The 23,129-nt window shown below is 41.8% G+C and overlaps 1 protein-coding gene across 3 annotated transcripts in view; it reads right to left on the reverse strand.

Annotated features, from left to right (window-relative positions):
- The window catches only part of LOC143776480 (uncharacterized), a 194,601-nt gene that overhangs the window by 10,678 nt on the left and 160,794 nt on the right, over positions 1-23,129 (reverse strand). For all 3 annotated transcript variants that reach the window (XM_077265909.1, XM_077265911.1, XM_077265910.1), the window contains 4 exons: positions 11,678-11,819; positions 10,448-10,514; positions 8,604-8,698; positions 6,098-6,252 (listed from right to left, as the gene is read on the reverse strand). In XM_077265909.1, the coding sequence (XP_077122024.1) occupies positions 6,098-6,252; positions 8,604-8,698; positions 10,448-10,514; positions 11,678-11,819 (459 nt within the window). The remainder of the gene's footprint in view (positions 1-6,097; positions 6,253-8,603; positions 8,699-10,447; positions 10,515-11,677; positions 11,820-23,129) is intronic.

A 23,129-nucleotide genomic window follows, 5' to 3' on the forward strand; every position in this document is an offset into this window, starting at 1 on the left:
GACACTGTTGTACCCTCGGACTGCAGGGCAGCTTGAACTTGTTTGGATGTTAGTCGAGGTTCTTTATCCAACATCCGCACAATCTTGTGTTGAAATCTCTTGTCAATTTTTCTTTTCCGTCCACATCTTTGGAGGTTAGCCACAGTGCCATGGGCTTTAAACTTCTTGATGACACTGCGCACGGTAGACACAGGAACATTCAGTTCTTTGGAGATGGACTTGTAGCCTTGAGATTGCTCATGCTTCCTCACAATTTGGTTTCTCAAGTCCTCAGACAGTTCTTTGGTCTTCTTTCTTTTCTCCATGCTGAATGTGGTACACACAAGGACACAGGACAGAGGTTGAGTCACCTTTAATCCATGTCAACTGGCTGCAAGTGTGATTTAGTTATTGCCAACACCTGTTAGGTGCCACAGGTAAGTTACAGGTGCTGTTAATTACACAAATTAGAGAAGCATCACATGATTTTTCAAACAGTGCCAATACTTTTGTCCACCCCCTTTTTTATGTTTGGTGTGGAATTACATCCAATTTGGCGTTAGAACAATTCTTTTTGTGTTTTTTCATTTAAGACAAATTAAATGAAGATAATAATACCAAAGAATTTGTGTTTGCAATTATTTTCAGGAAGAAACTGAGTATTATCTGACAGAATTGCAGGGGTGTGAATACTTTTGGCCATGACTGTATAGTTGGACACAGCAAAAAACATTCATAGCATGGACATATTTATAAGATAACCACACCACGGGAATAAGTTTTAAACACATCCAATTGAGGAACTTAATATTCCAAGATTCGTTGATTAAAATGTACTTTGTGGGACAACCTCTTTAAAGGAGCTGTCCACTACTTGGACAACCAATTCTAAAACCAAATGTTCAACTCTGATAAAATAATAAAGCCTATACTCACCTTCTGAGCTGACTCCGTTCCAGCGGTGTCGGTACACATGGCCCCGGGACTTTAACGCAGCAGAATGACACTTGATGCCGGCGCTCAATAAGTGCTGGCGTCACTGTCTCCGCCTTCAGACAAACTGAACATGAAGAAGTCCGGGATGAGTTGGAGCCCTGGATTTCTCTTCATATTCAATTTATCCAAAGGTAGACAAAGTGACGCCAGTGATAATTGGTCGCCAGCGACACATGTCACAACACAGCATCACAGCCCCGGGGAGAGCGAGTGCTGACACCGTGGGAAAGTAGCTGGTACAAGAGGTGAGGATGAACTCTATTATTTTATTGGGGCCAAATATTTAGTTTAATAAGGGATTATCTTAGTAGTGGACAGGACAACTCCTTAAAGAATAGGCACATGGTATGGATTGTGCACGCAGGGTTAGTTTTAGAAAAAGTGGGGCCCTGGGCAAAATTTTAAAGCGGCGCCAGAAGATTTAACATATTGCACCATCATACAGAAAAGTTATGGTTGTATTTACATTCACTGAGTTCAGTCTGTGAAATGAGCATGATCGACAATATTGAAGTCGTTTGACGCTTGTTCCTGAGTTTCTTTACACCGGCTAAGGAAGAATGATGGGGACAGATAGTTCTCGATACAATATAATGCAGGTCCAAAAATTTTGTGCATATGTAATAGTGCACTCCCCATGGTCCTTGATAGAGTATAATGCAGCCACCATCAGAGTATACTGCAGCCCCCCTCACAGTATAATACAGTTCCCCTCAGAGTATAATGCAGCCCCCCTTACAGTATAATTCAGCCCGCTCAGAGTATAATGTAGCCCCCCTCAGAGTATAATGCAGCTCCCCTCAGAGTATAATGCAGCCCCCACACACAGTATAATGTAGCTCCCTCATAAAGTATAATGTAGCCCCCTCAGAGTATAATGCAGCCTGCTCAGAATAATGCAACCCCCTCAGAGTATAATGCAGCCCCCTTCAGAGTATAATGCAGCCCCTCTCAAAGTATAATGCAGACCCTCAGTATAATGCAACCCCCTCATTGAGTATAATGTAGCCCCTTAGAGTATAATGCAGTCCCTTCATAGAGTATAATGCAGCCCTCTCATAGAGCCCTCTCACACTCACAGCATAATGCATACAGATACAGGGGTTGGACAAAATAATGGAAACACCTAAAGTTTTGGCATCGTAATCTTCGAGCATGTGATAAACATGCAAACCGTGACATATGGTAATGTTTTGTAGTTGATTATTTGTGTTATATGATATGTGTATTGTGAGGCTGTGGCCTCTGATACAGCTAGGGGGCGCTGTTTGTTCTCCCCACAATGTGCATGCAGACGTATGAAGTCAATAGGTGTGCATGAGAGTCACGGATTTCCGGTCCGGGTTTTCCAGGTAGCTGAAGGCCACAGCTTTGTGTGTGTTTAATAACCCTGCAGTAAGGGTTATGGGTGTGTCAGGTGTCTGGCCAGGTCAGGTCAGGTGTGCGAGGTGCACGTCAGTGTCAGACTGGTGTGTGCTGGTCTGCAGAGTGCATGGAGGCCAGGAGAGCCAGCACCCAGGGCAGCTGAATAGCCTGGCACCCGCAGCGTACACAGAGATGCAAGTCGTCCATGGTACTGGTCTCGGATGTGGACAGTCCTGTGCCCGGAGGTGGATGTCCTGTGCCCGAAAGAGGACTAGCATGTGCAACGATTACAACCAGGTGGATATGGTGCCCGGGTGCTATCCGGAGGATATCCTGAACTGTGTACGACTCTGTGAGTAAAGAGTCTGTAAGAGACTGTGATACAGCGATGCAGGACACCCACGAGAACTAGTCAGAGGAGGGCTGGCATGTGTAGTGTCTGCAACATATGAGGCTGTGTGTATGGAGACGATAGAGTCTGTGAGATGGTGTGCGTTCGCCCAGGGAAACTGGACAAGGGAAGTCTGGCCTGTTTAGGGACCGCAAATCTAAAGCCATGTGATCTGTATTGCTTTGAACCTGTGTAAACTGGTCACTGATAATATCCACTGAAGTTATGCATTTATGTGAATCGGCCTTTAATGCTGTGAAGAAACACATTAAAAGAGACTTTTGTGTTTGAATTTGTGGGTCACTGCTTCTTCACTGCGTACGATGCTACTGCAGCTTTACATAAATGCATGTAACTTCAGTGCGTTTTGACCAATCATTTATTAGATCTGATTTATCAGTACAGTTCATAGGGTACATATTGATATGCTATTTTTGTAGGTATATCAGCTGCTGCAGCACTTTTTGCTGCCTTGTTTTTAATTTTTTCAGGTTTTTTTTACACTTTTTCACTTTTTTAGGTTGACCTAGGTCCATTTGTGTGTATGGTGTTTGGGTCCTGGGTGAGGGTAGCTGTTAGGGCCCAGGTAGGGCTATAAGGTCAGTCCACGTTGAGCGGGGGCGCTACATCGAAATCTAGGGTGCCAACCTCCGCGGCTAGGAAGGTGTGAGCTCTATTAGGGTCACGAACAGGGACTGTGTCAGGAATATTTCTCTCTATTAAAGAGTTCCTGTGGTATTTTTGGCTATTTTTTCTACCCCGTCTGGACTTTGATGTTGGTAATTATTGTGTATTTAATTATCTATTTAGATTTTAAAATTATTCATTAAAGATATTTTTTAGGGTATTGTGTTTTTGGTTGTTAGATTAAATAATCCCTACAATTACTTGGTTTGGTAGTTTGCGACCAAGTGCATCCAATGGTTCAAGCACTGTTCCCGGAGGGGAACGCCTTCTTTCAGGATGATAATGCACCAATTCATACAGCTAGAATCGTTAAAGCATGGCACGAGGAACATTCTAATGAAGTTGAGCATCTCACCTGGCCCCCACAATCCCCAGACCTCAACATTATTGAGCATTTATGGTCGATTTTAGAGAATCAAGTTAGACGTCGATTTCCGCCGCCATCGTTGCTCAAAGAACTGGAGGGTGTTTTAACTGCAGAATGGGCTAAAATTCCTTTGGAAACAATTCACACCTTGTATGAATCCATTTCTCGGAGAATTGAGGCTGTAATCGCCGCAAAAGGTGGACCTACACCATATTAAACTAATTTTTGTTGATGTTTCCAGGTGTTTTCATTATTTTGTCCAGCCCCTGTATATACATATACTGTATGCAATTCTCACCTTTCTTCCTCATTCCCCGTGATGCTCCAGGCTCTGCTCCGGTCTCATCAGCTCCACTGCTGGCACAGTGTGGTGCACGATTAAGTGATGTCACCACACGCCCGCTGAGTCACAAGCAGAGGGGGAGTGATGGGAGAGGGAGCATCATCTGATGCTCTCTCCTCCATCACTGCTTTCAACTATATCGGCATTTATGATGCCGACAAGTTGAATGCGCGATGCAGGGGGGCAGCACCGGACCCTCTTTACTAACGGGCCCCATAGTGGCCACATTGTGTGCCGCCGTTAGCGGCATGCCAGTGGCTGGGGGCCCCTGGAGGATTGGAGGCCCTAGGCAGCTGCCTGGTCTGCCTGCTTCTAACGCTACAGGGAGGAAGAGATATGTCTGCTACTATACTATAGCAGGTTAACTACATAAAAGCAAAGTAAACTTTGCATTCTCTCATATTTCTAATTTGTGTTTCTCAAATATTGTGACAATTTATGTAATTAACATGTTGAAACTGTCGCAATAATTTTCCAGCATGTCCTCACTCATAGATAAAAACAGCCAACCAGTGTGATCCCCTGTAAACAATATTAATCAGTAATCTCTCTTTCCCGCTACTGCTCTCCCCCTCGGAAGAGATGCTGACTCACTCACCGCTGTGGCTCCCATACCACCTCCTTCTTCTTCCTCTCTGGCTGCTGCCCGGGATCAGCGCATTGTGTGCAGATTCCCGGACACTGTGCTTAGGACACATGTGTGCTCCTTCCTTCATAAAAGGGCCGCGCGTGCTGTACTAAAGTGTCACTTATTATGAAAGATGCAAATTGCCTCTTCAGAGAAAAAGAGGAGTTGAACTCTATAGTGCCACCTGTTGGAAGTAGCGATCCTACAAGTCACTATCAACCCTCTAACGAGTCGTGCAATATGACTTAGGATAAAATGCCAAATCAGTATCTCAATTCGCAGACACGGTGTTTCAGGCTATTGGCCCTCGCCAGTGTGAAGCATGAGAACTGATTTGGCTAGGTGAGAGGCTCTGGACTGAGGTCTAAGGTCTAAGGGGTAAGGTTTCTCCATGTGGAGAGTGACATACCAGCATTTGCATGCATTTTTTGCATGCGTTTGCGCTTTTTATGCGCATGTGTTTGATAATTTCAGGAGGGCGTGTCTCAATGGGCGTGTCTAAATCAGTTCCTGGACATGCGCAGTCCGAAGTATGCAAGAGCATTGAACGCATGCATGCGCAAAGACATGCGTACGCATGCATTCCCATAGACAGCAATGCGTTTTTTTAACGTACTTATCCGCATGCCTGCGCATATTTTACGGAAATTTGCCACCTCAAAAATTGCAACATGGTGCATTAGCCGAGCCCAGCCGCACATCGCGTAAAGACGCATGCGTAAGCAAACGCAGGCACCCGCATCCACAATGTTAAAGATATGAAATCAAGATGCATGCAGATGTATGCGTCAGACACGCTACGGACACAACCGCAAATGTGAAGCCAGCCTTAGCTGTATCCACTTACTGGGCTGTTCCAGCTACCTGTCCCTCGGATGTCAGCTGCCGTGCGTCCGTGGTCTGTCGTGGAGTAGCACCTGTTGTCCATTGTGAGCCAAGCCTAACCCCACCTTCAGTGGCTCTAGTGAAGAGTCAGGTGCTCACATAGTCCTACCCCTCCATGCTCTCCTCGGTCCATGGCACAGTGGTTCCACCATTCCCGTTACAACTAGTCCTCTAGTGATAACCTCCTCAGGGTTACTAACAGATTCCCTTCAACTCCAAATAACTTTAATTTTTAGGAAGTTCACCTTTGCAGTATTGAACTCTTCTTATTGACAAAAGTGGCCAATATAATACTATAATACTACATTTTCAGCAATTTGGTGTGAAAATTGATCCAAATATCACACCCTGAATGATTATCCTTGGATAAATTGTAACAGCAGACTGAAGAACACATGGTCCACAAATATAATTATACAAATCCTCTTGCATCAACAATATGCACTGTAAACTTACCTCTTAGAACAATAACATATATCCATTATGACGCCATCACAAGCTGTTTCTCTTTGGTTGTTCCAGTGATCCAACTCTGGTCTGCAGAAAGTCTCAATGAGGGTGCATGTAAGGAGATCCCATACACATATTCTTCGGTCCCATCCACCACTCAGCTACTGGAAAAAGGAAGATATACTATCTGCTCACAATGGTACATATCAGTATGTATTAACATATTCACTTTTAAAAAAAGCCCTTTCAACACATGTTGACATGAGTATTTTGTCCAGATCATTCTTCCTAACATTACACACAGAAATCACAATATCTATCTATCTATCTATCTATCTATCTATCTATCTATCTATCTATCTATCTATCTATCTATCTATCTATCTATCTATCTATCACAACCCGGCAGCTTTGCAGCGCTGGAGTCCTGGGTCTCACCAGTGACAACACCTACAAGGAGTTTGTATGTTCTCCCCGAGTCTGTGTGGGTTTCCTCCAGGTACTCCGGTTTCCTCCCACACTCCAAACATAAATACGTACTGATAGTAAATTTAGATTGTGAGCCACAATGGGGTCAGTGCCGATAATGTATGTAAAGCGCTGTGGGATTAATGCTGCTATATAAGTGAGTAAAATAAATAAATACAGCTCTGGCAAAAATTAAGATACCACTTCAAAATGTTCAGTTTCTCAGATTTTTCTCTTTATAGGTATATTTTTGCCTAAAATGTACATTGTGCATTGTTGTTTTATTCTATAAACTACAGACATGTCTCCGAAATTCAAAGCTAAAAATTTTGTATTTTTTTGCAGCAAATGAGAAATCATTAAAATAATGAAAAAGAAACAGTGCTTTCAGACCTCAAATAATGCAAAGAAAACAAGTTCTTATTCATTTAAAATGAACCATTCTAATGTTTTAACTCAGGAAGAGTTCAGAAATCAATATTTGGTGGAATAACCATGATTTTTAGTCACAGCTTTTATGTGTCTTGGCATGTGTCTTTATCACCTAATCAGAAGCACATTAGGTAGAATGAGGTGTACTTTGGTTGGAGTTCAACTGACACTGGAATAGAATGGCTGTCAGATATGTAGAGAAGCTGATTTTTAGAAACTGTGCAGTGGTCTTTTAATTTTTGCCAGAGCTGTATGTCCCCATCTTGGCCCCTTCCTGATATATACTGTATAACCCCATCCTGGTATATATCTCCCCCATCCTGATATATATGTCCTCCATCCTGGGCCCATTCCTGCTATATATGTCCACCATCTTAGTATATATGTCCCCCATCTTGGTATATATGGCCCCCATCCTGGGCCCCTTCCTGGTATATAGAGTATATACCCAATCATGGTATATATCTTCCCCATCCTGGTATATATGTCTCCCATCTTGGGCCACTTCCTGGTTTATATGTCCACCATCCTAGTATATATGTCCCCTATTCTGGTATATATGTCCCCCATCGTTGGCCCCTTCCTCGTATATACTGTGTATCCCCTATTCTGGTATATATGTCCCCCATCCTGGGCCCCTTCCTGGTATACATGTCCCCATTCTGCCTCTGTTCTTTAACACATAAAAAAAAAATATTCGGTTCACCTTCCTCCACCCCCACGTCATGGGGCGTCCTCTTCTGTAGCTGGCCCAGAGGAGGCAGCTGTCTTGGGCGTGCAAGCAATAGGCAGGGTAAGATGTCACAGCCCTTACATGCCAATGTCAGCCGCCAGCCTCTGCATTTCAGCTGGATGCCAGTCCTCTGTTGCGCCCTCTGTGACCCCCTGCCTATATAATAGGTGAGATGCGCCATTGTGTATAGGTTATAAATGGGGGTCTCAATAATTGATTGATGTTTCAGTGTCCTCCTGCTAAGACTCTCAGCCATCAGCTCCGATGTGCTAAGAAACTGTACAGCAAGTGCTTAATTTCACTGCAGCATGAGCTATTTTAGTTAAAGGGGTTGTACACAGTTGGGGTTCCAACCAGGGGGAACATATCATTAGTGCAACCTGTGAGGCCACACAGAGGCCCAAGAGGTAAGGAAGCCCATTTTTACCTGCAAGGCAGGTGCAATTTTCCATTTTTAGGACTGCACAGGGAACATATATTGTTCCTACATATGTGATTTGCATACATGTCACATGCCGACTAGATGTGCGTGGTCTCGCTCGAACCTGGACAACCCCTTTAAGGGGCCATTCATTTGATCCTCTGCATCTGAAGACGCTGTTATGCTGTGCGGAATTGGAGCTTTTTCTCTAGAGTTATGTATAGCTTGAAAAAAAACATGGAAAAAAAAATGCCGATGCATGTTTAAGTGGAGGATAAAAGCTTTTCCACCATAAAAAGCAGATTAAAAACTCTGCTTCAGATCTGCACCAAAAGTGCATCAACTAAGGGGGAAAACGCATAAAGAGCACAGCACAACAAATAAGGAGATCGTGCGCTCAGCAAGATAACGGAAATAAGTAATGGCAAGATAGAGGTGAAACATGGAGATGTACCCACCAAATACACAGCGGAGAAGCCGCTTTCTCTTCCAACCACGGCCAAGGCTGTGACTGCTTTCAAGTGACCAGCTAACACCTTCTTGCAGGTGAAACCTAACCAATGTAACAAGAAGTCATAATTTAACAGCTAGAACTAAAAATGTAAAAATACATGTCAAACAATGCTGAACATATTCTATATGAAAAGGAAAAAATAGAGCAAGACATCATGTTTATTCAAAATATTATATTAGTATTACCACTCGCCACAATAAGGCCTCATTCAGATGTCCTTTATTTTACGAGAAAGATGGACGGCTTAGTTTGGACCTGGAGAAAAAAGATTTCTCCACCTTTTCCTATATGAAAGTCAGGGAAAGTCGGAACGCACTTGGATGCCATCCGAGTGCGGTCACATTTTTTCACTAACCCATAGACTTGCATTGCAGATTCTGATCTGACATCGGGATCAAAATCAGACATATCTGCATAATTTTGCACAAACTGATTGGTCCGAGAAAAATCTCAGACATGTAAATGACCCCATAGACTATCACAGGTACGAGTGCTATCTGTGAAAAACACAGAGAGCACTGGTACACGAAACACCGACTTGTGAATGAGGCCTAAAATGGCAGTCACTACTGCCCCTATAGAAATTGTCACCTATATTTCCAGATTCATTTCAATGGATTATGGTTTACAACAAATAATAATAAATTATTGAAAAAAATCTGTGACAGAAGGAACGAGCAAACTTGATTTCCAAATTTGCAGCATGCCCTCAGATTTGTGCATATTTGGTGAACCCCTTCACATGCATTATACTGTACTTTTGTTTTAAATCCTGCTACAACAATCTACAACTACAGTGATTTGTGAAAGTATTCACCCCCTGGCTCTTTACCTGTGTTGTTACATTACAACCTGTGTTTCACTATTTATGTAATCCCATTTGTGTGTGATGCATCAGCACTAAATAGTCTAAGTTGATGAAATTAGAAAATGTAGGCAGAAATTAAATTTATGGGATGAAATAACCAACAGTCCAGATTCCATAGGACGGCTGAGCTGTCACTCCAAGAGTCCCTAGGCCACAGTCCGTTATGAAACCATGACATGGATGAAGTTCGGCATCAGGGAAAGGGTAAAAGGTCCGAGTCAAAGGCAAGATGGATGGTGTGAAATACAGGGGTATTCTTGAGCAAACCTGTTTCAGTCTGTCAGTGATTTGAGACTGGGGCGGAGGTTCACCTTCCAACAAGACAATGACCAACAGTAATTGATGCAAAGGAGGCTCTACAAAGTACTGACTTTAGGGGGGTGAATAGTTATTCCCACTGAAGTTTTCAGTTATTTTGTCCTATATGTTGTTAGCTTCACAAGAAAAAGAAAACCAAATGTTCACAGTTGTTGGCATGTTCGTTACATAAACCGATGCACACCTTAAAAACACCAGTGAAATTCCAGGTTGTGAGGAAGCATAACACCTAAAATGCCAAGGGGTGAATACTTTTGCAAGCCACTGTACTCCGCAGCAAATTCGGTACATGTATGTTTGGCTTAACAGTATACTCACAAGAGAAGACAATGGGCCCGATTTATCAAATCTTTTATGCAAGAATTTTAGTGTAGAAAGCTGTGAAAAGTTGCAAAATTTTGGCACAATTTGAAGAAGCCACTTACACCCAGCAGAGACTGGAGTGCATTTTGTAGCAAGGCAGACACTGGGGCACATGCCACTCTTCGAGTCCCGAATCATTAAGTGGTGTGCCGAGATTGCCAGTCTTGATGAACTGAGGCCAATATGTTTTAGGTTTCTGTGTGGGAACCCGGGGATTTCCTCTACCATATCATTCTCACCTGCCAGATGCTTGTTTATTAATGCATCACTTCTTTCATTGTTCAAAAGGTTCTCTTTCATTGTAATCTGAGGTAACAAAATGTCATGTTATTCACAAATCAGAAAGAGCATTTTTCTGCAAAACGTACAATTTTCAGAACTACATAATATTCACTTTTATATTTATTGACCTTATATTGTTATTTTATAGGTTTAATTAATATAGTAATATCTTATATGTAATATTAATTTATCTTATAGTATTGATTTAATAATTTTTACATTATATATTTTATTATATATAGTGCTATTTTAGATCTAATTTAAATGTCTTATACAAAATATATTCGATTGTTTAAATATAATTTTATATGTCGTATTGATGTTTTGTTATTGTATATATTAAGTTTAAATATAGCTATTTAAAATGTTTATCATAATTAATATACAGCTACTGCCTAAAATTATACAATTTATATAAAATATGAATTCACATAAAATAGCTTTGATGAAATACAGCTTATATCGGATTCCACTTGCTTATTATTTTGTTTGGTATAACCTCTTATTAGAGGTATTGATTACTGGGGGTCTAACTGCTGGGACTATTACCAGTCCTAAGAATGGGATTTTGCAGAGCCCTTTCTGAACTGAGCGGAGGTGCTCATGGAGTGGAGACAATCTCCAGTACCATAGACGATGAAGAAAAGGAGGAGCACATGATAGACCTCTGCTCCATTCAGATGGGGCTCTGCAGAGCCTAATTCTGGGTATACATGGGGGTTCTCAGTGGACAGAATCAATCACTGGTCAGTAATCATTAAGCTATCCTCTATGCTATCAATAGTGGATAATTGATATACTTGGAACAACTTTAAAGGAGATATCTGGGACTTAAAAAAATGGGCCACATTTGTTTAGGCACAGACGAGAACAACAGGTAGGTAGGTCTCAACTATCTGCCTGTTCGTGCATAGACACTAAACAAAGACCCGGATACCCCCTTTAATTTTAAACTTCCTCTTTTTCACAAAATTTTCTCTGGGTCCTGAGACCCTAATATAGTACAAGGTGCAAAGGTTGACAGTGTTCCCAGTATGTAGGCTCTCATGGTCTGTAGGTAGCAATTCAGAAGAGCACCGGATTATTACATAATTCGACCAATGAGAACTCAACGAAATAGGATTAGATGGGAGCGCAATACAAAAATAACCTGAATTTATACCAAAAAGGGCAATTTACCAATTTACCTTCATAAGATGCTGTTCAGGATCAAGAGAGAAACTGTCATCATGAAAAGGAGCAGAGATGGAGTCATCAAACTCCCACAGGTAAATGTCCCCACTTTCTGCAGCCATGACCAGTAGATCTATTTCGTCAGTGAACAGTGACCTTAGAAATAAAGACATCTGTTATATATATATATATATGTGTTTCATATGTTTCTGATCGTTTCTGATCTGCTACTATGTCACTTGTCAGAGCAACCAGAAGTTGCAGGAAGTCAGTATGGAGATATTAAAATGGCTCTTGTCACCCAGTTATTGTAATCATATTATTAATCCCTTCCCAACATTTGTCATACATGTACTTCATGATCGGGAAGGTCTTCTTGACCGCTGAGGTACATGTTTATCATCATGTGACCACCGTGACTAATCGCGCGGTGATCACATGAATGTCCTTGCTGTTTCTCACAGCAGGTAACATGACACCTTTGTCCCAGTGGGTGGTGACGCCCTCCCGCAACTACAATTGCTCTGATTGGCTGTTCAATCCTGAACATCCAATCGCAGCTTTTCTCAAATTGCCTAAAACACTGATGTCCAGCCTAGGTTCGGTGCTGTAAGAGCATCAATCATAGGCTGGTGACTGGCAACCACAGCGTCACCAGGGCCAGCTCTGATTGGTGCAATCGACGATGACATAGATCGCACCAATCAGAGCGCACAGACGCACTTTGACCTGCATATGACCACCTTTACTTCTTCATTCTAGCTTCGGAATTGTACAGGGTGGTCATTCTGGCCATCTGTATGCCATGCTAGGCTTTGTGGTACTGCAGAACTACAGAAGTGGATCACTGCTGCTGCTGCTATTTGCCTGTGGTCCTGATCCTGCTGAAGATGAAAGAAAAAAAGAAAGAAGAGTTCCTGATGCTTCACCAATCTTTCCTTAATCCACCTCTATGCACTTCCCTCCCTCCAGCCCCTCCTCCCCCTGCCCCCATCTGTGGCAAAGTGCTGATCAGTACTTGATCGATGATCATTACTTGATCACTTGTTTTTCAGCATTTTTTTTCTTTTTCATGCATCCTGCATCGGCTGAGCACTGATCAGTGATGCAAATCACTGATCAACGTCTGTGCTCGCTGTTTAACAGGACTTTTCTCATCGCTGATGATTTTTCTCCTCCCGCTTTGCACCACCTCCGTGCGTGCATCTTGCAGCCTCAGAGAGTTGACCAGTGACACAAATCACTGGTCCGCACTCGTACTCACTGTTTTTCACATTTTTTTGTAACTATTTTTTTATCCACTCCACCCTTTGCACCACTCTGTGTGTGCGTCCTGCAGCCGCCAAGCCTCTGATCAGACGTACACCACTGGTTAGCACCAGCGCTTGTTTTTGGCAAGGACATTTTTCCTCCTTGCTATTTCCTATCCCCTTTTTGAACCACATCTGTGTATGCATTCTACAGCCGTCAAGTGCTGGTTGGTGACAAACATCACTGACCTGGCCTCTGGTTGTTGTTTTTTCTAGTGAAAAAAGAATCAAGTAAAAACTCACTTAGATTAGTCGATAGGAATAGATTAATTAGGGACAGTAAAAATATACCATACTAATCGTTGTCTACTACAGGATTTTTTACTGAATTGAATTAGTGTCAGTAAAGAGAAAAAAAATAGATTAGTTGTTAGGATTAGTTAGCGACACTAAAAATATACCGTAATAATAATCGTTGTCTACTACTGTATTTTTTACTGAATTGAGTTAGTGTACTTGCGGAAAAAAAAATCATCCATGCGTCCTGCAGCCATTGAGTGCTGATCACTGACGGACATCAGTGATCAACCTCCAGTTGTAATTTTTTTTTATCCCTTTCTGACATCTGACGTACTGTCCCGTCGAGGTGGGGTGGGCCCGTATGACCACCGACGGGATAGTACGTCATATGCGATCGGCCGCGCTCACAGGGGGAGCGCAGCCGATCGCGGCCGGGTGTCAGCTGACTATCACAGCTGACATCCGGCACTATGTGCCAGGAGCGGTCACGGACCGACCCGGCACATTAACCCCCGGCACACTGTGATCAAACATGATCGCAGTGTTCCCGCGATATAGGGAAGCATCGCGCAGGGAGGGAGCTCCATGCGGGCTTCCCTGAGACCCCCAGAGCAACGCGATGTGTTCGCGTTGCTCCGAGGGTCTCTTACCTCCTCCTCCCTGCAGCAGGGCCGGATCCAAGATGGCCGTGGCATCTGGGTCCTGCAGGGAGGTGGCTTCACTGCGCCTGCTCAGAGCAGGCACCAGGAAGCCTCCAGGATCTGTGCACGTCAGATCGCTGATCTGACACAGTGCACAGCAAAGTGTCAGATCGGCGATCTTACACTATAACATGATGGCCCCCTGGGGCAATGTTTAGTGTAAAAGAAAAAATATTCACATGTGTAAAAAGAATAAAAAAAAAAATTCCCCAAAAAAATTCCCCCCAAAAAATATACATTGTTCCTATAAATACATTTCTTTATCTAAATAAAAAAAAAACAATAAAAGTACACGTTTAGTATCGCCGCATCCGTAACGACCCGACCTATAAAACTGTCCCACTAGTTAACCCCTTCAGTGAACAACGCAAAAAAAAAAAAAAACGAGGCAAAAAACGCTTTATTATCATACCGCCAAACAAAAAGTGGAATAACACGCGATCAAAAAGACAGATATAAATAATCATGGCACCGCTGAAAACGACATCTTGTCCCACAAAAAACGAGCCGCCATACAGCATTATCAAAGAAAAAATAAAAAAGTTATAGTCCTCAGAATAAAGTGATGCAAAAATAATTATTTTTTCTATAAAATAGTTTTTATCGTATAAAAGCGCCAAAACATAAAAAAATGATATAAATGAGGTATCGCTGTAATCGTACTGACCCGAAGAATAAAACTGCTTTATCAATTTTACCAAACGTGGAACGGTATAAACGCCTCCCCCAAAAGAAATTCATGAATAGCTGGTTTTTGGTCATTCTGCCTCACAAAAATCGGAATCAAAAGCGATCAAAAAATGTCACGTGCCCGAAAATGTTACCAATAAAAACATCAACTCGTCCCGCAAAAAACAAGACCTCACATGACTCTGTGGACCAAAATATGGAAAAATTATAGCTCTCAAAATGTGGTAACGCAAAAAATATTTTTTGCAATAAAAAGCGTCTTTCAGTGTGTGATGGCTGCTAATCATAAAAATCCGCTAAAAAAACCCGCTATAAAAGTAAATCAAACCCCCCTTCATCACCCCCTTAGTTAGCGAAAAATTAAAAAACTAAAAAAAAGTATTTATTTCTATTTTCCCATTAGGGTTAGGGCTAGGGTTAGGGCAAGGGTTAGGGTTGGGGCTAAAGGTAGGGTTAGGGTTGGGGCTAAAGTTAGGGTTTGGATTACATTTACGGTTGGGAATAGGGTTGGGATTAGGGTTAGGGGTGTGTCAGGGTTAGGGGTGTGGTTAGGGTTACCGTTGGGATTAGGGTTAGGGATGTGTTTGGATTAGGGTTTTAGTTATAATTGGGGGGTTTCCACTGTTTAGGCATATCAGGAGCTCTCCAAATGCGACATGGCGTCCGATCTCAATTCCAGCCAATTCTGCGTTGAGAAAGTAAAACAGTGTTCCTTCCATTCTGAGCTCACCCGTGCACCCAAAGAGGGGTTTACCCCAACATATGGGTTATCAACGTACTCAGGACACATTGGACAACAACTTTTGGGGTCCAATTTCTCCTGTTACCCTTGGGAAAATAGAAAACTGGGGGGCTAAAAAATAATTTTTGTGGAAAAAAAAGATTTTTTATTTTCACGGCTCTGCGTTATAAACTGTAGTGAAACACTTGGGGATTTAAAGTTCAAAGCACATCTAGATAAGTACCTTGGGGGGTCTAGTTTCCAATATGGGGTCACTTGTGGGGGGTTTCTACTGTTTAGGTACATTAGGGGCTCTGTAAACGCAATGTGACGCCTGCAGACCAATCCATCTAAGTCTGCATTCCAAATGACGCTCCTTCCCTTCCGAGCTCTGCCATGTGACCAAACGGTGGTTCCCCCCCACATATGGGGTATCAGCGTACTCAGGACAAATTGGACAACAACTTTTGGGGTCTAATTTCAACTGTTACCCTTGCAAAAATACAAAACTGGGGGCTAAAAAATAATTTTTGTGGAAAAAAAGGATTTTTTATTTTCACGGCTCTGCGTTATAAACTGTAGTGAAACACTTGGGGGTTCAAAGTTCTCACAACACATCTAGATAAGTTCCCTGGGGGGTCTAGTTTCCAATATGGGGTCAATTGTGGGGGGTTTCTACTGTTTAGGTACATTAGGGGCTCTGCAAACGCAATGTGACACCTGCAGACCAATCCATCTAAGTCTGCATTCCAAATGACGCTCCTTCCCTTCCGAGCTCTGCCATGCGCTCAAACGGTGGTTCCCCCCCACATATGGGGTATCAGCGTACTCAGGACAAATTGGACAACAACTTTTGGGGTCAAATTTCAACTGTTACCCTTGGAAAAATACAAAACTGGGGGCTAAAAATAATTTTTGTGGAAAAAAAAAAGAATTTTTATTTTCACGGCTCTGCGTTATAAACTGTAGTGAAACACTTGGGGGTTCAAAGCTCTCACAACACATCTAGATGAGTTCCTTAGGGGGTCTACTTTCCAAAATGGTGTCACTTGTGGGGGGGTTTCAATGTTTAGGCACATCAGTGGCTCTCCAAATGCAACATGGCGTCCCATCTCAATTCCTGTCAATTTTGCATTGAAAAGTCAAACAGCGCTCCTTCCCTTCCGAGCTCTCCCATGCGCCCAAACAGTGGTTTACCCCCACATATGGGGTATCAGCGTACTCAGAACAAATTGGACAACAACTTTTGGGGTCCAATTTCTTCTCTTATCCTTGGGAAAATAAAAAATTGGGGGCGAAAAGATCATTTTTGTGAAAAAATATGATTTTTTATTTTTGCGGCTCTGCATTATAAACTTCTGTGAATCACTTAATGGGTCAAAGTGCTCACCACACATCTAGATAAGTTTCTTAGGGGTCTACTTTCCAAAATAGTGTCACTTGTGGGGGGTTCAATGTTTAGGCACATCAGTGGCAATCCAAAGGCAACATGGCATCCCATCTCAATTCCTATCAATTTTGCATTGAAAAGTCAAATGGCGCTCCTTCCCTTCCGAGCTCTGCCATGCGCCCAAACAGTTGTTTACCCCCACATATGGGGTATCGGCGTACTCAGGACAAATTGTACAACAAGTTTTGTGGTCCATTTTCTCCTGTTACCCTTGGTAAAATAAAACAAATTGGAGCTGAAGTAAATTTTTTGTGAAAAAAAGTTAAATGCTCATTTTTATTTAAACATTCAAAAAATTCCTGTGAAACACCTGAAGGGTTAATAAACTTCTTGAATGTGGTTTTGAGCACCTTGAGGGGTGCAGTTTTTAGAATGGTGTCACACTTGGTTATTTTCTATCATATAGACCCCTCAAAATGACTTCAAATGAGATGTGGTCCCTAAAAAAAAATGGTGTTGTAAAAATGAGAAATTGCTGGTCAACTTTTAACCCTTATAACTCCCTAACAAAAAAAATTTTGGTTCCAAAATTGTGCTGATGTAAAGTAGACATGAGGGAAATGTTACTTATTAAGTATTTTGTGTGACATATCTCTGTGATTTAATTGCATAAAAATTCAAATTTGGAAAATTGCGAAATGTTCAAAATTTTTGCCAAATTTCTGTTTTTTTTCACAAATAAACGCAGGTAATATCAAAGAAATTTTACCACTATCATGAAGTACAATATGTCTCGAGAAAACATTGTCAGAATCATCAGGATCCGTTGAAGTGTTCCAGAGTTATAACCTCATAAACGGACAGTGGTCAGAATTGTGAAAATTGGCCCGGTCATTAACGTGCAAACCACCCTTGGGGGTAAAGGGGTTAAAGAATCAAAAAATAATTAGGGACAGTAAAATATACCATAGTAATCGTAGTCTACTACAGTATTCTTACTGAATTGAGTTAGTTAATGTCCACACAGAAAAAAAGAATGAGTGCGTCCCATGGCCGTTGAGCGCTGATCACTGACACACATAAGTGATCAACCTCCAGTTGCTGGAGTTTTTTTATTTTTTTAAAAAGAATCGAAAAATAATTTAGATTAGGGACATTAAAAATATACCATAGTAATCGTTGATTACTACAGTATTTTTTACTTAATTGAATCAGGTTTATTGTCATTTGCGGGTGCTCAGCAATTAGTTTTTTTTTACTGAAGTCCGTTTAGCAAGTTTGTTTTTTTTTGCCAAATTTTTATATTTTTCTTTCTATTTTTTTTTCTTTTTTCTCTTCTAAATAAAAGAAAAAGTTTACACCAAGTACTCACAAACACTCGTGAAGAAAATTTAGTACGCACACACAAACCTCACATACGTTAAAAAAGTAATCCCGCTCATCCCAAACCAGCCGACAGTGAGGGAGAGAATCTCACCTTCCTTTATTTTTACAACTCCTCTTCCTCCAGTGATACCAAACCGCCATGCAGATGCCCCAGGGCAGAAACTGGACCAGCGCCCACCGTTACAGACCCCGTATGGAGCTCACCTCCAGAAAATTATGAGCCACAGATTCCTGATTTTGTGGCGCAATCAGGAATCAAATTTGACACCACCAGCCTCACAGAAATAGTCTTTTTCTCTGCAGATTTTCTATATCTCATGGTGTTGCAAACAAATTTGTATACAGTAATTTTTATCCCAAAATCTGACTTCATCATTTACCAACTGGACCCTTGTAGACGCAATAGAAATGATGACATTTTGGGGCCTGGTTCTTCACATGGGGATTGTGAAGAATCCAGAAATTAGGCAATATTGGAGTGTTGACATTTTATATAACACTCCAGTGTTCTATATGGCTATGGCACAGACACGCTTTGAGGTCATCCACAAATTCTTGCATTACAGTGATCATGCACAATGTCTGGCCCGAGATGACCCCAACTTTGGCCAACTTTTCAAAATTCAGCTAGTCATTGAGCACTTCAGCAAGAAGTTTGCTGAGGTGTACGACCCCCAGAGATTTCTGTGTGGATGAGTCCCTAATCCACTCCAAGGAAAGGCTCGAATTCCGTCATTGTCTGCCCAGTAAGAGGGCCAAGTATGGAATTAAGCTGTACAAACTGTCTGAGAGTACCTCGGATACACTCACAAGTTTAGGGTTTATGAAGGGAAGGACACCAAGATTCAACCCCCTGAATGCCCCCTTGTTCTGGGAGTGGGAAAATTGTGTGGGATTTGGTGCACATACTGCTGGATCAAGGATATCACCTCTATGTAGATAACTTTTATACCAGTGTCCCACTGTTCAAGTCACACTCTGCATGAGCTCCCGCAACCTGTGGTACTGTCAGCAAAAATCAGAGAGGCCTCCCTAGAATGCTAATTGTGCTGATGCTCAAAAAGGGTGAGAGCAGAACCCAATGTAGCAACAACATGCTGGTGGTCAAGTACAGGGACAAGAGGGATGTCCTTTTCTTGACCACCATACATTGTGATGGCAGCACCCTCAGCACTGTACGAGGTACCTCTACATGGGTCCACAAACCAAACTGTGTACTGGGGTACAACAAGAACATGGAGGGAGTTGATCTCTCTGATCAAGTGTTCCAGCCGTACAGTGCCATGAGAAAAGCAAAGGTGTGAAATAAGAAGCTAGAGGTGCACATCGTACAGATGGCAATGTACAACGCCTTTGTGCTATCATGATGTGTAGGCCAGACGGGGACCTTCCTTCAGTTCCAGGAAGTAGTGATCAAGGCCCTAATATTTGGCAGTCAGGAAGGAGTAGGCCCCAGTACATCCAGAACTGAAAATGCCCGTGTTGTACCAGGCCAACATTTCCCCGATGAGGTCCCTCAAACTGCAAAGACAGGAAGAACGCAAAAAAGGTGCAAAGTGTGTTACAGAAGGGGGATTCGAAAGGACACCACTTATCAATGTGACACCTGCCCTTGACAAACCTAGTCTGTGTATGAAATGCTTTTTCAGAATCTACCAATCATCCATGACCTAATACATTTTTTATGACTTACACAACTCACATATGACTACCTGACGTAAACCACACAACTCCTATGCCAACCTGATGCATTCTACACTACTCACATATGCAAACCTAACATACACTACATAAGTCGCATATGCCTCCACAAAATTCACATACCAGGAAAACACTAGATCAATTCTAATATAGGGTCACTAGTGGGGGGCTTTCACTGTTTAGGAACATCATCAGCTCTAGGGATTCTCCAAATGTGACATGATGTCCGCAGACCATTCCATCAAAGTCTGCATTCCAAAACATTACTCCTTCCCTTCCGAGTCCTGCCATGCGCCAAAACAGTACTTTCAATTCCAGACAATTTTGTGTTGAAAAAGTCAGACAGTGCTCCTTCCCTTCCGAGCCCTGCCATACAGTTAAACAGTGGTTTCCCCCCACATATGGGGTATCAGCGTACTCAGGACAAATTGAACAACTTTTATGATCTCATTTTTTTTGTTACCCTTGTGAAAATAAAAAAAATTGTGACTTAAAGTAAAATTTTAGTGAAAAAAAAATATATTTTTTTTCCCTTCCATATTCCATTTATTCCTGTTAAGTACTTGAAGGGTTAATGCACTTTTTGAATGTGGTTTTAAACACCCTGTGGGGTGCAGTTTTTAGATTGCTGTCACTTAAGTATTTTCTGTCATATAGACCCCTCAAAGTCACTTCAAATGTGAGGTGGTCCCTAAAAAGATGGTTCTGTACATTTTGCTGTTAAAATGAAAAATTGACGATTAACTTTTAATCTTTATAACTTCATAATAAAATAAAAATTTTCTCCAAAATTGTGCTGCTGTAAAGTAGACATGTGGGAAACATTATTTATTAACTATTTTGTGTAACATAACTTTCTGATTTAAGGGCATAAGAATTCAAAGTTTGAAAATTGCTAAATTTGCAAAATTTTCTAAATTCCTGTTTTTTTCACAAATAAATGCAAGTCATACCGAATAAGTTTTACCACTATCATGAAGTACAATATGTCACCAGAAAAAGCTCAGAATTAATGGGATTTGTTGAAGTGTTTCAGATTTATTACCACATAAAGTGATAGTGGTCTGAATTGTAAACATTTGCCCGGTCATGAAGGTGAAAACAGGTCTGGGGGTGAAGGCAGGGCCTGACTGGCCATCTGGCAATTCTGGCAAATGCCAGAAGGGCCTGTCTGGTCATGGGCTGCCTTATCTGCTACATTGTTAACAGAATCGGTGTTCTCAAGATACCCATACTGTTAAGAGTTGTGATGGAGCACAAAGTTGCTGACTCCATCACTTATCCCAGCAGGCCACTGGTATCATTAGAAATATTGGTCTTCTAGTAAATCTTCCTTTCCTCCATCCATAGCAATATTAGTAATATATCCCATCTGGTTCCTGGGGAAGGAGACAACATGGGCCTGTGTGATTTCAAATGACAGGACTGAATTTCAGCCCCAGTCCGTACCTGGGTGGAGGGGTTAATTAATATTAATTCTTCCTCCTCACTGTATATGGTTTAATTGGTATTTTGTATAGTAAATCAAAATCGTCCAAAATAAGGAAGGCACTTCAACAAAGTTCAACAAAAAGGACTCCCATGAATGTAGTACATGCGGGAGAACACGAGATCCAATGCAGTTACTATTTAAAATAAACTTTATTAAATATATAATATTAAAAAAACAAGGTATAAAAAAGCAAAATGCTGTCAAGGGACACCAAGCAGAAGATGAGGGGAATGTTGTATTAAAATATTAATAATGATAATGACAATGGGGAAAAAAACTCACACATGATAGCTATAAAGTGGTAAAGAATGCTCAGAAATATAAGACTTTATGTAAACAACACCTCTATATAATCACCCCCTCAATTGTGGGCACAGCCAGAGCCCGGTCAATCAGTAAACATAAGACAATATCAATCGCAATCTCATAGAACTTAAAAACCAAATGTAATAATAATACTATAACTGTAATTAGACTGTATACTGAGTGCTAAACTTATTGTACTTATACTGATAAAGGTTAGATTACTGGTGAATAATGGCCACAGTGGTCTGCTCGGCGTCCCCTTACCCCGACGCGGGGTTCGCCGTCAGCTTCTTCAAGGGGCATGGAAGAATAGTACACATATAGAAAGTACTCTTTTAGTAAGGTCAGAATTACCAAATTGCATACTCTATGCATAATACTAACCAGGGGCGTAGACAGAAACCCTCTACAACCACAGTATGATGACCCTACTGTACAGCCCCCGCAAAGTATGATACCCCCACAATGGACCCCAACACAGCTCTCCATACAGTATAGTAGTCCTCCATACAGAATAATGGCCACTATACAACCCTCCACACAGTATGTTGGCTCCAACACAACCCTCCACATTGTATAATGGCCCGCACACAATATAATGGCCTTCTACATAGCCCTCCAAGCAGTATAGTGGTCTACACATAGACAGAGAAAGCTATATAATAGCCCTTCAAACTGTATAAAACATGTTTCAAACATAGTCATCCAAACTGTATCATGTCCCACACTTAGCCCTGCAAACTGTATAATGGCCCCCCACATAACTCTCCAAACTATGTAATGACCCCACGCATTCCTGCAAACTGCATAATGGCCCACATAGACCTGCCCCAACAGAACCCTCCAAACATTACAATGGCCACCATTGATTAAAAAAAACCCCCTCACCTCCACAGTCTCATGTATTCTGAAGCTCTGCACAGCTATACACAGTGGGCATGGTGTAGTGGCGTCATCGCACCCACTTAGGCTGAGATGTCAGAGACGTGCAGAGAGAATGATATAAGGGGAGCTGTTGGTTCCCTGTTCCATAAGTTCTTTCTACAGTATTGGCATCCAGGAGGCCAATACTGGTGAGAGTACAGTGCCAGGCATGGAGGCTCCAGCACTGTCACCGGGCCCCCTCAACTCAAAAGCCACATAATGCCCGCGTGAGCTTCCAATATTAGTGGTACGCCACTGCTACTAACCGATTAAGGAGGTTGCCCACAATTAAACATTTACTTTTTCTAGGTGATGCATAACTTGACAAAATTGTCAATCATTATAAAAAACACATTGTCACATTGTTGTCATATATTTGTTACAGATCTCCCTTATGTTCTTTTCATTCACTCCTCAGAACGGTCATTTAATGCACCAAGTGTAAGAGAGAATAAGACACTTCCAGTACATCGACTTTTACTGGGAGGCGGCATAATAGCAGGAATCAGATCACTAAACATCTAAGATCAAGATTCTCCTGGAAAATCCATATCCACAGACACTGGACATATCAACTTTGTCTAGATGAAGGAATATTTATTTCT

The sequence above is a fragment of the Ranitomeya variabilis genome, chromosome 5 (assembly GCF_051348905.1).
Source record: "Ranitomeya variabilis isolate aRanVar5 chromosome 5, aRanVar5.hap1, whole genome shotgun sequence".
Classification (NCBI taxonomy): Eukaryota; Metazoa; Chordata; class Amphibia; order Anura; family Dendrobatidae; genus Ranitomeya; species Ranitomeya variabilis.